Raw genomic sequence first — 16,468 nt, forward strand, 5'->3', positions numbered from 1 at the left:
CCCTTCTTCTATAAGTAATCTGTGTGCTGACCATCTGAATCTAGACAATGTATTTCTATAATTAGCGTTTTTAACACATGACAAATACTTTTCTACTTGAAACTCGGTTTTAAACATACAATATGTTTCAAGTTTAGGTAAGTTTCTAAGGTCTGTAAACATTTTGTTTTTGCGCGTACGACACTGATATATTATTCCATAAATATGAAAATCCTGTATCGTCTTATAGCTTTCTAATATTTTTAGACCACTTATTCGTATAATTACCGTTTTCATCGCGTAAATTGAATAATCTATACACAACAGACAGACAGACAGACAGACAGGTTTTATTGGCGACTTGTATTGTACATTGTCTATAACACAAAAGTTACATAAATAATATCCACGTGAAATTACACATAAACTTCATTAATAGTATCAACGTGCAGTTATAAACGGTTTGAATAAGACATAATATAAATATGAATGGAAAATGAATAAGTAATTGTATAAACCTATATAAACATTGAATATGGATATTCGATGAAGATGAACAAATTTAAATTTCAACATTTAGAACATTAGAAAGTGTACATAATTACATAATGCTTCTTTAACAAATAAAGCTAAATTAATATGTTCGGTTCTGTTGGTTATAGTAAACAATAGGATATATTTAAAAGCTGATGGTCTATCATGATATAATCTATTGACATATGTCAATATTTTCGTCTTAAATCGGAATAATAAGGACATGTACATATAAAGTGATGCTCGTCTTCTAAATCATTTGTATTAAAACTAAACAACGTCGTTCAGGTCTGGGTATACTATTACCACTCATATCTACCAGTTTGTATTCGTTACAGATGCACAGACATAACTAGTCTACACAAATATCATCTCACTGTGCTATTTTTATTATTGCTAAGAATCGTGGCCGGCAGTTAGAGGTTTCGTGGTATTTCCCATCGAAATCTTTGAATGAACGACGATTTTAACAATTTTCACTGCTTCAATTGAAAACAAAATTATTTGACCACCTTCAAGTAGATTTTTTCTGTAACGATATTTAATTGTTCTACGGAAAGTAACTTTAAATATATTTTTATACTATTAAATGTTTCAAAGTGACTTCTGTGTCTCTTTGATTGTGCGAATCGTTGACCTTCAGTCACTTGCCCCTAACTGAAGTGGGTTCGAAACCTTGATTTCATCCTATGAGGACGCCATCTAGCTGGCTTCAGGAATGTAGGCGGTTCTACCCAACAAAAACAAAAACAAAACAGAAATGACTTGTGTCTTACATCTGATTTTTTTCTGAACAGATTGTTACAGTATAAAACACAGTGAAAAGGTATAATGTATTTTTGCTAATTTCTCAATCAAAAATGTAGTGTAACTCAACATTTTCATACAATACATTTTACATAGTAAACAATTCATTGACTACAATTGTTTTAAGCGAATATAAAAAGATAACTTAATAACATTTCTGTTCACGGGGAAATGATTTGCTTGCTCACCAAGTGGCAGACATTTGTAAAAATCTTCTTGTGTAAATGGCTTTCAAGGATAAGTATTCAAAATTAAATAAACATTTAAACTACAACCGAACTTCTATTTTGATGAAATTATTGTATTTTTTGTACTAACAGGGAATAATTGCTGTTACAAACAACGCCCCAACGCATAGATCTTAGAAAATAGGACGCCGCCCCATAGACAAAAGGCTTTCAAAATGTTATATTGTAAAAAAGTTCCCTATGACGTGGATGTTATTTGTTGCCTATAACCTAATATATTTTCATTTGTATTATTTATTTACGGCGTACCTATGAGTTTTCACGTCGTATTTTGTTTTCGCAATAAACCAATCCAATATAGTAATATCAAAAATATGATTATAGCAAATAAGCCTTCTCCTATATTAAGATAGTTAAAATACATGGGAGAGACATTCTCCATCAACACACCGATGTACAAAGGATCAATAAAAAACCCAAGGGCTCCAACAAAAAGAAAAAATCCGCCCATTTTACCACTGATTTTAAGGGCGTTTTCCTGTGTCCAGACTATAAATGTTGGAAATATGACTGAAATACCAAAACCAGCCAATGGTACCATAATCCAAACGACGGCGTCAATTAAGAAATATGAAGCAATACACATACCACATGAAGCTATGATTACCATGCCAAGAAAAGAAATCAGCAAATAGCTGGGAACTAAAAACCGTGATATGAAAATACCAGCAAATCTACCAATGCCGTAAAAAGCCCATAGCAATGATATCAGGTGTGCCCCCTTTGATTTTCCCCAGTTTAACTGCATCTGAACAAACGGCATTATAAAAGACTGGTATTTGCATTCTACTGTTGAGTACGATACCACAGAAACTCCTAAAACAACAATGAAAATAAATCTTTGTGTGCGCGTAAAGTTCACACGTGACATTCCTAAATCGGTTGAAGGAGAAACTCTTTGCTCTTGGATCGGTTTGGAATATGGCGGGATTTTATCATAACCTTGCCTATACAATAGAATATAATGCAGTCCAGAAAAGGAAGTAAGCAGTCCTGTAATAACAAAGGCAATGTGAACTTTTGTTTCCCCGTACAATACAGCGTCATCAACGGGTTTCAAGCCCAAAAAGTCTGTGGTGGTATTTTCACTTCTGTCATCGGAGGAATATGTGACATTCTCGAACGTTATGTTTTCTGTTGATGGTATGTGTATTCTTGGTGCAAGGAAGAGGCTTGTTACTAAGGGTGATATAATTCCACCCAAAGCATAAGTGAAGTGTAATGCCTGCATGTACTGTCTCCCTTCTGTTCCCCAACAGGAAGCTACCTTGGCGTTACCACCTGATAAAATATGTAACATACTTTATTATATACCTATATAAATTCTTTAAAAAATCGGCTTATAATTCACAATTAGATATGAAAAGGCAGAAAAAAATCCGTATTGTACCTTTTAAATTCCGTATTGTACCTTTTGTATTGTATGCTGCCGGACTACTTTCATTAATACTTCACTTAGTTTCATTTTAATATCGATAAACATTGAAGATTTCGTTCAATAACAAATCAACAAACAAAAAGGTAGAAGTATATAATAAAACTAGATCTGGGATTTGTATTCGGCCCTCGTGGATTCTGCAAGGTCGGATCACGCTCGGCACTTGATTTCATTATACCGAAACTTTTCTTTGGGATGATATAGATTTGTCCCTGTTTGCCTGACTGTCCGTCAGACACATAACTCCAAAAGTATTTGAAAAACGTTATTATTACTTGAATATTATTCAACATCAGTTGTGCATCTGGGTCAAAGTGCTCAAGATGAGCTAATGTGGTCGTCAGTCGTTGCCGTCCATTGTATACAATTTCACTTTTAACACACTAGATGTCACAATTCTATCCCAACAGGGTCAGAATGCTTATCCATATGGATACTGGGTGAATTTCAAAACTTGCTCATTTCAGGTGAAAATCAAGGTCACTAAGTCAAAGCACAGGAAAATACTATTAACACTCTATGGACTATATTTTCTGCCTACCTTATCTATATGAAATACGGTTGTGAAATATAACTCAAATTTGAAACTGTGTTTTCTGAGGTTAAAAACAATGCCACTATGCCAAATCAAGAAAAAAAAACGTTGTTAACACTTTAGAAGCTGTTTGTTCTACCTAATTTTCATAAAACCTTGCCATGTGAAAAAGTGATAGCTGAAGTCCAAAACTAGACCACTTAGTCCAGATCAAGTACAGTTAAAACTGATAAGCATTTAGAGACACATTTTCATAGATTTTATTCATTTTATTTTGCAACGCAATAAAGACTTTACTTAGGCAACAACTTTTAGCTTTGGTACATCGAGACGTTAGTACAGTGGTTTCATAGATCCAGCAGAAAGATATAGCATCTATGGGGGTTTTTCTATGATTTGATCTAGTTACCTAGTGTTAGTGCCAAGATGACTCAATAGAAAAAGTTAATACACACTTTCTACGTGTTATCAGGATGACTGAGTTGACATTGTGACCTGCAGAGTGTCTTAAAATAATGAAACCGTGAACGATGGATGACGACGCAAGGCGGACACAGTGCTACCATTTCGAACTTTTTGCTAATATGAGCGAATGCAAAAAAAAGTCCACTGGAAAACTTTTCATGTTGTTTAAATAAATAATCAAGTACCATGATGGTAGGTCAAATGCTTTTGGGAGTATGCATAACACTAATTTTTCCAACGGACAGACGGAAGGATGGACAAATATAGGCAAATCTATATCCCTCACCGCAAAGTGGTGGCATAATACAAGTAAGCTAGACCTTCAAACAGTTAAAGGTGCATATGCCAAATATAATTGAATTATGCTGCAAAGAATCTCTTGAAATATCGATCATCCGAGCAATTCATTCTTCCACTTCGTCTTATTTCGCAAATGTCTGTTAACACGTCTAAACCTATATTTGCCTGAGAACGCAGTTCACCTGTCTACTTGGATTACACAGGGTAATACTAGATACAGTTGCTTTTGCACTTAGCTGATCACGGTTCACTTTCTTATTTGGCATAATTGTTATGGAGCTATTAAATGAAGACTTTTTTTCTCGCATGAGTTCGATGAACAATGTAATAAAAGGAAGGAAGAGGTGTGTTTGAAAACAGTTCCTTGTCTTCTTAAGTTTTCTTACATCAGCTGTTACTGCTGTGTCCAAAATTTTGCTTTTGCTATAGGAAAATTGCAGGAAAAAAAGCAGAAACATCTATATGCTTCGTTAGTTACGGTTAAAATGCGCTTACCTGCGTCACGCCCTCCACACAGAAAGCCATCGATAAACCTCACTGCGAGAAATAATCCAAACAATTTACACCATGGTAACACAATACTTGTTACTCCGTTAACTACTGAAAGAACTCCTGAAAATAGTTGGTTTTTTTTTTTGTATTTACTCCTCTTTTACATAACTGTTTATTAAATATAAAATATAGCAAATGGGTATGGGCAGAGCTTAATGTTCCTTTTTACGTCATTAGTTTACGCCTTTTTCACTGGTTTCGGTGGATTTAAGGCGAAATGTTAATTGTCTGATTTGTTGAATGTGGCGCCATTTCAGATCATAACGAAACATAACTTACCAAGAAGTTTTAGATGACTAACTCTATCGTAAACAAAACCAATGCCAACACTCCCAGCCATATAGCCAACTGAATTCATTGTAAACACTAGTGACGTTTGTTCCACGTTAGTGTTCAGAATGAGTTGTAAGTCGGGAAAAGCTGTGCCAAGTTGTCCATATGTCCAGCCCTATGAGTAAACACAAGACAGTTCATATCAAAAAACAGATACCATAAAACTTATATGCTTAAGAGTATTGTCCTTTTATAAATAGGTAGGTAATTCGCATAATGTTATTCCGCTTGGACTTCACAATAACTTTCCTACACTAGAGCCGAATACAGCATCCCATATTAATATATATTGTTTTTTTTTTATATTAACTATAATTATTTTATCAAAACATAAATAAACAAGAAACGCGGCAATGCAACGAAACCAGGTTTTCAACACTTTTCATAAGAATAAACAAGAGTGCCAGAATGTCACAATATACGCCCGTCACAGCAAATTTCTTTACTCTAGCACCAATATTTGCAGATGTAATTTTAATTTTGTGGTTGTTTAGTAATTGTAATTCTTTTGTTTTTCTAAGTCCACAAAAAAACTCCTTACCAGGTAGAGATACCTTAAAATACACCTAAAATTAGAAAGTAACAACTATGTTGTACCACAGAAAAGTGGTCTTGGTTTTTCCCTACGGTCAATTATAAAAAAGTTACAATATGTTATTTATAGTAACAACTAAGGGAAGTTAAAAAAAAAAATACAAAAAAAAAAAAAATTGTAAGTCCAAACAGAAATCCTTACCAGGTAGAGATTGGTCAAAAAACACCTCAAAATTGGATGTAACATGCATGTTGTACTACAGAAAAGTGGTCTCGAATTTTCCCTACGTCTAGTAATGAAAAAGTTACAATATAAGCTATTTATAGTAACAACAAAGGGAAGTAATTCTAAAGAAGGGAACTGCGCAAGACACTTCGTCTGATGATGGTGTATAATTGTGCCAAGTTACATCAAAATCCCTTTATGCATGAAGAAGATATGCTCCGGACAAATTAGTTTTCATTCTTGTATCCTTTGACCTCTAAGTGTGACCTTGACCTTAGATCTAGGGACCTGGTTCTTGCGCATGACACTCCGTCTCATGATGGTGAACAATTGTGCCAATTTTCATCAAAATCCCTCCATGCATGTAGAAGATATGCTAACCCTAACCCTAACCTAACCCTAACCCTATTTTTAGTAACAATGACCTTGACCTTGATCCCAGAAACCCCAAAATCAATCCCAGCCTTTGTCTTGATATAAGCTACATACATACCAAGTTTTATTCAAATATCTTTACCGAAACAAAAGTTATTGACCGGAAACCCTTTTTCTATTTTAAGTAACAGTGACCTTGACCTTAATCCCAGAAACCCCAAAATCAATCCCAGCCTTTGTCTTGATATAAGCTACATACATACCAAGTTTTATTCAAATATCTTTACCGAAACAAAAGTTATTGACCGGAAACACCAGTTTGACGCCGCCGCCGCCGCCCGCCCGCCCGACCGACAACTACCCCAATCTAATAACTCAGGTTTTCGTTGAAAACCTGGTTAAAGAGAGAGCTTCACGGGAAGTTCATTTTTGAGAGAAAAAATACCATATATATCAGTATGTATTAATTTATTAACTGACTCCAGCGACATATGCCGCATTCGCGTTATTTTATTTTATTTTTTTTTGTATAAATTACCTGGATAATTTAAATGAATACGTTTAACACTCATTGCATCAAACAGAGATGTAATTGTTGTGTTCTTTTTTTTCATACTAAATTATACATTTTCAATCCTGTCGTAAATTATTATGTAAAAATACCAAATAATTTGTTCATATAATAATTCCTTTTACAACAAAGTAAATGGAAGATGCCATTTGATATGACTGCATTTGATTTCGTTCTTTCAAAAACATAATTATATAACCGAAATAAGCTTTCTGGTAGCGTAGCGCCCTTTCTTGCATACCGGACTGGCGTTTCCGGTGATTTTACCCATGCCGGCAAAACCCATCTGGCAACCCCATGCCAGATGACTCTCGTGCTGTTAATAACAACTACTGGTTCATGCACTAACAATGTATTGTTTATGTAAAATACGTAAAAAGCAGGTACCTTGATAGTTTCTCTCCGTTCCTTATAGTATATTTCTCGATTCAAAATACGTTAGTTTACCATAAAAACATAACGTTACGCTACAAACGACAAAACTAAAGTGGAACTTTGTTATTATGCGTAATACCCCCTTCACATCTATGACTTTTCTTACGATTTGTGACGGATTGCACAAAATCGTAAAAGTTCATCGATTCCCCACAATTACGAGCTATTAAAGAGCTCTTTACGATCAAATTGCGATTTATTCCGAGTTATTACGATGCATTTACGACCAAAATTACCGATTTGTTCCGAGTAATTACGGATCAATACGATCGTTTTACGAGGTATTTACGAGTTATTCACGAGCTGTTGCGGGTGAATTACGGAATATCATGATTCACCAAAGGCTTTACGAGTACATTACGATTTGTTTACGAGTTGTTACGAGTAGTTGCGTGTTAGATACGAGTATTTACGAATATCATGTTGTTGCAATTTAAATTTGCACGAAGACGAGCGTACTCTCTTCTTCTTGTTGACTACTTCCTTTTTAGATGGCATTGTCGCAGATATGATTGAGGTCTCACTCCTTTGACGTATTGACAGCAACTGAAAGGAGCTGTCCGATTTGGCAGCTTTTATACCTCTCATAAATCGTAAAGCATACGTACGTACTCGTATTGTACTCGTAAAGTACTCGTAAAGTGCCCGTAACAAATCGTAAACCCCTCGTACCGCATCGTGAAAGAAATCGTAAGAACTCGTAAACACATCGTAAACACATCGTATTTAATCGTAAAACAAACTCTTTAAGATACATTTACGAGCGCTTACGAGTGGTTTACGTGTTGTTTACGATACTTACGACTTGTTACGAGCTCTTTACGAGCTCTTTCCGAGCTATTCACCGATAATTCAAATCGCGGACGATCGTAAGAAATTTTTGACATGTCAAAAATATTACCTCAACGTTCACGATTGCTTGCGATCGTCTGCGACGGTAGTGCCGAGCTATTTACGACTACCGACGAGCTATTTACGATTGCGTGCGGCTGCCTACGAGTTGGCAAATCGTAAGGAATCGTAAGAAAAAATCGTAGGTGTGAAGGGGGTATAACGCAAAACATCATGACGTCACTTCTGCTTACGGATGTTAATTTCCCGCGCTTTGTGTTCATTCTCCACTGTAAGAAAGAGTGCTATAAAGAAAGTATTTCAACCTTTTGTAAAATACGGTATGCAAGAAAAAGTCTGCCAGAATAAAATGCTAACATGTATACGATATGCAAGAAAAAATATCAGTCATGTGTTTACGAATCGGATGGAAATATCCGTCCCTCGGCCACCTGCGCATGGGCGGTAATTCGGCAAGCTTCATTACCGCCCAATGCGCAGGTGCCCTCGGGACGGATATTTCTATCCAATTCGTAAACACATGACAGATATTATTAAGTCTGGGCCTACACTTTTCCATCAAAAAATGAAAAAACTTAAAACGCTAAAAATGCAATAAAATCAAAAGGCGTGTGAATGGGTACTTGATAGGCTTTAACCTCTAAATGATACCAATGAACAGTTTTGCTTGCAATAAAAATGTTGCATAGAAAATTATAAGGACAATAAAAAATATGGACGATAGCCAACAAATCTTGATAAATTGTCCATGTTTAACAAGATATACTTCTTTTTGCGATACCATGTGTATTCTTTTGCACTGTAAAAGTTGATGATTTCCCTTTCCGTAACTACATTTAGTTACAACTTTCCCATGCTGGAAGTAGGGAAAACACCAATATTCGATTTCCACAATGGGAACTTTCTGTGTGTTTGGGCAAATGCGTGTGCTATTTTATTTGAAACAGTTTAAAGGCATTAAAAATTAGTGGAACGGGATGCAATTCTGTTAACGAATAAAGATCAACATGGCTAAAGAAAATATTTCTCCCCAGAATGGGAGGTGGGGGCGGGGTACATTATAAGGTAGAAATTCTTCCTAAATTGCAGAATATGGCAACTATTACGTCTTGTACACCTCAAATGTTTTCAGTAGAACCATTCTTCGTCGTCACATAAAAAAGAGTGGATGTGATTAAACTGAATATTCCCGCTATATATCACTGTTCATAGATGGAAAATAAGGACAAAATATGTACAGTAAATAAATTATTCGTGCGTTTTATTCAGCAGCGTATGTCTATGTTTGATGCTCATTTCCACAGGCATAATCTATAGAACAGGTCAGAACAGAACAGAACAGAACAAAACAAAACTTTTCTTACCATTAAAACGTAACTGGGTGTTGCTGAAGTTGGCGGCCTAGCGGCCTGAAGTTGGCGGCCCAAAATGGTCAACAAATATCTTAAAGGTAGATACAGGTAAAATAATGGACTAACATTAAAATCTTTTAGTACGCCAGATTTTGATAACACCTGAATACTGCTATAAAATGCTAATTTTCAATTTTACTTATTTTTATTACAGCAAAGATAACAAGATTGATAGTCAAACAATTGACTGAACAATATGTCACGTGTTTTCATGACATCACAAGAACAACCATTTTCTGCTCATTTATTTACTTTAAAGATGTACTAGACATAAATTCTATATTTGAATTCTGATTATTTACTAAAATAAGCATTTTAGTGCATCAATAGCACTATGCATTAGGTTTAAACAAATAGTACACACTCCTCATGCATAGCTAAACACGTGAATATAAGTGTATATAGTAAAAGTGTATATTACCATTAAAATAACTGGTAGTTGTTTTAACAAACACCTGTTACTGTAAACCATTTTATTACGAGTTTAGCTCTGATTTATTTAGCCCGCCGTTACATAACTGAAATACTGTTGAAAAACGGCGTTAAACCCAAAACAAACTAATTTATTTAGTAAAAATAAATACATTTGATGAAGATTTTGTACACCTGAATAAATATCTAAAGGTAAAATATTTTAGTGAAAGACGGTCATTGGATATTTTTTAATACTTACGGATCTATTTCATGAAAATATACCCGAATATCGTTTTAAAATCAGAGTACAAACAAGTAGTTTTCAGAGACAGGGCCGCCATCATGCTTACTCACAAAATCACTGTCCTTAATTTGATTTATTAAATCATACTTACAAGACCCTTACTGTGTCATTTCATCCACAATTTACCACTACTGTTGATCTGACAAAGCTTTATTATACCTGCTCATTGAAATACCTGAATATCAGATTATATTTCCAAGTGATCTAATATCTCATGCGCATTTTAGGATATTTTAGAGTTTTAGGGGAATGTGATATTTACTTTTCATATCACCGGTTTTCATACTCTCAAGTACTTTAATATCTCGTGCGCAAAAGTGCTATTTTTTGGTTTTCTGTGTTTTCTGTGCGTGTGACTTTTTCATAGCACGAGTGTACAAAAAAAATGTATATGATATTTTCTGAGTAACATCGAGAGGAATTACAATGTACAAGAACCATACCAAGCATGCAAACAACGTTTAATCAACGTTGAAACTTGGTCGTGACATTGATCAGCCTTATTTCAACCACCAGCAGCCATAGCAGATGCTCTGCTGCGCGACGTTGAATCAGCTTGAATATTGGTCATGTTTCAACCTTCTTGCAAGGTTTAGATAAAAAAAGGAGTGCTTTGAAAATATTTTCGAAATTAATGCAGAGTGGCCTAGTTATTTTTACAGGTGTAAATAAAAATCGTAATTACAGGCATATATTTCAACTTAATTTTTCTCTCTATTACAGCTTCTCCAATTTTCAAAAAAATAAGTCTCAAATATGATCAAATTTCTAAGTTCAAAATAACACCGGTAAATAAAAGTTTTATTGAAACTTCTTGATAAAGTAATAGAAATAAAATGATATGCAGACAATTTCTCTCTTCTACCGGTTATTATACTTATTTAATAAAATCACGTCATGGTTTTCGGAGGTAACTGTTGTAAACATGATAATGCATGGATGCACCAACCATAAGCTCAATATAAACAGGATTAGTGTGTGACATTTTAAGGGATTGCTTGCCTTATCTTTGTGCCTATATTTGTCATGTATCATTATTATTCCTTTTGCAAACAAAATTCTCGCACATTCCTGTTGATAATGCTTTAATGTCATAGTTGTATTTGGTGAGAAGGAAAATGAAAGATTGTTCGTACTTTCTTATACCATTAAGTGTACTACATATTATTCCGAGATGCATTTCTGAATATAACATACAGTAATTGTTTCTATTTATTATAGTTATGGAATAGTATTTGGTAAACCTGACCAGCGAATTGAATATACAAAGAATACTATAAATTCCATTTCAAATAATGAACATTTCTTAAAATTTGAATTTATTTGAATGTAATAATTTAGCAACAATTAGCGAGATTACTTTATACTTTCAGAAAAATGGTGCACATGATTATAATCTCCTGAATGCTATAATTCAAATGGAGGACTGGATATAAATTTGGACTTGATGCAGTTAATTTTTTTAATCATGAAAATATGAAGTAAATAAGTCCTAAACCTTTATCGACGTTATTTCAACGTTTAACCAATCCCAATTTAGTCAATTCCTTGGCCATCTATCAATATTAAGTCTAGATATCAACAAGTTACAATACATGATCAAACAATAAACAATAAGTTATTTAATACTTGGTTGACTTCACTTGGTTGTTAAATCAACGTTGAAACAATGTTGAATCAACGTCATTTCAACCTCAAAATCAACATTGAATAATGGTTGAAACTTCAAAATCAAATATAAATCCAACAAAGTTCAACGATGAAAGATCAATGAGTTTTAACGTTGCTGTGCCTGCTGGGTAACTCCATCTAGCTTATTCTTTATAACCTATAGTTTTCCGAGACATTAACTCAAAACGCCGAATGTCACTAATGAGGCACAGACGAATGTCAGCTGGTCTGCCTATACTGACAACTGATCATTTTTGGGCTATTTTTATGAAAATCACTTTCTCTTATGTAACCGCGCAGAATTTAATCAGGAATAGACTGTCTCACAACTATTTTATATCTATCCGCTATACAATGAAGTTCAATGCGGAATAACTTTTCACCTTTGACGTCATTATCGTTACATACTATATCACCACATTTGAGACAGCCGTGGACTTGGTCACAAACTTACAAGTTCTCATGCGAAGTAAAAAATAGTTCAACATACAGTCGTGTACTACGAATAACTACTGGCTGCAACTGCACATCCTTTCACTTTACAGCGGGTCTGAATGCATAACTGTATATATCACCAAAGCGCAGTATCATATTGATGATATAGTTAGTCAAATCAAATCCTAATTGTATTGGTATTCTAACTATCAAAGCGCTGATAGCGCCTGTGCCATTTTTGTAATGAATTCTTTTCATACACGTACTAACATTAATCACCTTCCATCAGTGCTGTACTTTCAGTACTTTGATTTATTCAGTCATCTAAATAGTGCAAATCTATACTTCTGTTACTGACACCTGCTGATAAAAGATATTTATAGTTTAGATAATATTGCAGCAGATGGTCGCATAAGTCAATAAACACAGCGGTTAACAAGAACTGTATTCATGATCAACAATTAGGTAAAATTTGTCGTCTTATCGGTAAAATTATCCCCCTTGAAATCACCTGGTAGTGCGATATCGATTTTCATCTGGTTGATATTTTCCAATAGAAACAAAGAAGGAAAAAAAGTTTGAACAAATATTGTTTTAATTAGAATGAACACATAATATTTATTATCCTATTGAAGTGTTCGTCATTCTTTTCTCTTTACAAAGATATAAAAATTATTTATCTAAAATGAAGAATTAATGCTTCCCTTGGCGATTAAAAAACATCACTATCAGTCTCTGTTTACGGCATATAGTTACTGAATAAAATAAGCAAAAACCTGTGATACGTATCTTATTTTTTTCCCTGTAGCCACTTTATTCATATTTTGAGAATATTTATTATCCTATTGAAGTATTCTACAGACAATAAACTTTTTTATATATGTTTTTATTTTGAAATTATTTTAATGTCTTCTTGCTTCCCTAGACGTTTAAAAGTTGGTGATTTTTGTATTATTTCTTTATTTGCCGTGTCCGTGGTATTTCCGGACGCGCGCGGAAACGCACGAACTCGCCCGAAGTTTAGCTGCCGATGATACAGAAAATATGATTGTTACAATATAGTATTAAGTGATAATAACAGTGCGGGAATAATTTCAGTTATGACAAGGCGAACCATAGTTTTGGGGAATTACAAGCTTTCCGCAAAATAAATGTTGCAGAGAAAGATGCTGACGTATCATATGTTAATAAATAAAAAAATATAAGACATGATGCACGTTGCAACTATATATATTTCTTTCTAAACCACTGTCTCGTATTTTAAAGATTCGTTTAATTATACTTATACCCCTTAGTTTAAGTTTTAACCATAAATATGTTATAAAGAATTTATATAATGCAACATTTGAGTAAATTGTTTTCAGAGCCTCTGAAAGAGCCATATTAAAGCGCTTTTCGATAGTTGTTTATTACCAATTAATAGCTTCTTGCAAGTTTATTGCTTATCAACACCTTTTTATTAGGGGATTAGGGACGATCAGGTCTTTTTATTACACAGATAATAATCTTCTCGGTGACTGCGTGATAAACATATTTAAGCCTACATCAAAATTTTATTTATTTATTTATTTTATTTGGGTTTTATGGCGCACCAACACAGTATAGATTATATGGCGCCAAACAGGACTACAAATTTTGGTTTCATATCTCAACATCAAAATTTGACCTCAGTTCCATCACACATCCTTTGCCACCAATATATACCGTATGCGAGGGCTGTTCCGTTAAGTAGGAGACATATTTTACAATGTTTCACAGTAATTTAACACGGCACTTACGAATACACCCAGAAAATAACAATAAAATATATTTAAGAAGTATGTTTCTACACGAAGTTAAAGCGGGGCATGTTATGGCTACAGGGACACGTCACCGTCAAAAGTATATTGAGCACGCGGGAATAGTTTGAGAAAAAAAATGCATATTACATGTACATGTAGTTACCTTAATTCCTGTGCAACGAAAAAAAGAACAAAGACAAGTCCAAAACGAAAAGCCACATTTAAAGAACTCTGCCCATACAACACTACATGGAAATATGGGTATATGAGCTAATGTAAGAATTAAACATACATTAAGAAGGAACACAGTAGGGTACCGCCGGCAGTAACACCACTTAGGAGTTTAAACTAGTTTAGTTGGCGCCAAGCCCTACCATGATCCTATTTTACCAGAATTTAAATAAATTATTCCCACCATGCATTCCTGACACACGTAACAGTAACCACAGGAACACAATGTAAAACACAAAAGATACTCATGTAGAGATATTTAAATCAAAACCTATGGAACCGTAAAATATGTACCCGATGACTTTTGTAAAGCCAGGGCACCAAGGCAAACATCACTATAAGCACACGACAAAGCAGGACAGGGGATAAAAGCCGAAGGAGGAAAGTGTAGTGACCAACTGTAGAAGGGCTTAACATGCAGTGTGCTAGGAACAATACGATCGTAACCTCTTGCAATAAATGTTTAATAATTTAATAAATAAAAGGTCGGAAATAGCTATGCCTGAGCATTTTAAGAAGATTGTAAAGCACATCTCCAAAACAATCAGGTTGTGAAATACCTTGTGGCAGAGCAGTCTTCAGATTATTTTTTTGAATTAAGTCACTAATTCCTAATTACGGGGTACACATCCAAGGTGAAGGAAATTGCCAATATCTAAATAGTCATATAAAACTATCTGACAATGCAACTTGTTATAAATCTCTCCGCAACAGCCATTATTTTGGTTTAGGACGGATTTTCAAAAGAAAGAAAAAAGAATGCATGTAGAATATACTTTCCGGCAAAATAAACAGTATCAATTTTCCAACATGCCATTTAAGAATAAGTATGTAATACTTGTCAACAGAAAGTTATTTAAGAATGTAATTGTATATACTTGTCAACATGTTATTTGGGACAAGATTGTATTTACAATTTGTACTTGCCAAGTAGATTGTATATACGTGCCGAGAGATTAGCTTGTATATACGTGCCAAAAGAATGTTTAATTATTTATTTGGGTTTTATGGCGCCCCAACACAGTATAGGTTATATGGCGCCAAATAGGACTACAAATTTTGGTTCCACGTCTCATTTACATCGAAATAAAAACACGAGGTATGGAATCAAAATTTGCATACCTGCTGGAATCACAGAGTTACTGCAAAACCAAGTGTTAAGATCCTATTAATCGACTCTTACGATCAAGCAAGGGTAAGGCAGTGGTTCCAATTCTTTTCATACACAGATCGTCCCAAAACCACATGGGGCAAAAGAATATTATTTAAACATTAGATTACTTATACTTGCCAAGAGGATAAAGTTAAAATAAACACAACACGACTGAATGAAGTTCTTCCTATGACATTCATTTTCAAACGTTAAATATCCTTTCACTCTTTTCGAAAGAACACTGGGTGTAGAGTTTACATCAATACTTTCCGGCCCATTGTTCAACTGCTGTACATTTGTCACTTCGGTCCGTTTGTCCATACTGATCAAACGAAATTGCGACCATACGACACACCTGTTAACTTTATTTCATTTGTAATGTCTATCATGCAATTTTACATCAGATACAAAAGTAAATCCACCGTTGACGCTGATCAAAGTCATTGTCACAATCCAGTATTTACGTCATCCATGTGTTTGAATACATTGACTTCTACACTTAACGTGCTTTGTCAATTTCTTATTTCATTTTTGCATTAACAAAGTGTATATTGCGCGAAAGTATTTTACACTCTCCTTGGGGTATACTGCGAGTACCAAGGTACCTAACGGGAAATATATTGACCCATTTCGATCGCGCATTTTTTCACCTTAATCGTGCATATCAGCGAAAGGACACCATGCATAGTGAACCAATGGTAATTTCATCTCCCATCGTGCACCAGTCGCGTGTCCGTCTCCCAGGATTTACATAGAAAAATGACAATATCGACAACTGTTTGTTTTAATAATCGGGTTATTTTGCCAGTAGTAAATAATAATTGGATAGATCCAGAATCCATCATTCAAAGATTGACAGTAAAACATATAACCTACAGATCGC

The 16,468-nt window shown here is 34.4% G+C and overlaps 1 protein-coding gene across 1 annotated transcript; it reads right to left on the minus strand.

Annotated features, from left to right (window-relative positions):
• Nucleotides 1–882: 882 nt before the first annotated feature.
• On the minus strand, nt 883–16,466 carry LOC123546633 (sodium-dependent glucose transporter 1A-like). Its single transcript, XM_045333075.2, has 4 exons — nt 15,724–16,466; nt 5,138–5,306; nt 4,802–4,918; nt 883–2,849 (listed from the first exon to the last, which is right to left on the minus strand). Exons 1-4 carry the CDS (start codon nt 15,904–15,906, stop codon nt 1,828–1,830), a joined length of 1,491 nt encoding a protein of 496 aa, XP_045189010.2. The 5' UTR covers nt 15,907–16,466; the 3' UTR covers nt 883–1,827.
• Between the last annotated feature and the right edge of the window lie 2 nt (nt 16,467–16,468).

This window comes from Mercenaria mercenaria, chromosome 9 (assembly GCF_021730395.1).
Source record: "Mercenaria mercenaria strain notata chromosome 9, MADL_Memer_1, whole genome shotgun sequence".
Lineage (NCBI taxonomy): Eukaryota > Metazoa > Mollusca > Bivalvia > Venerida > Veneridae > Mercenaria > Mercenaria mercenaria.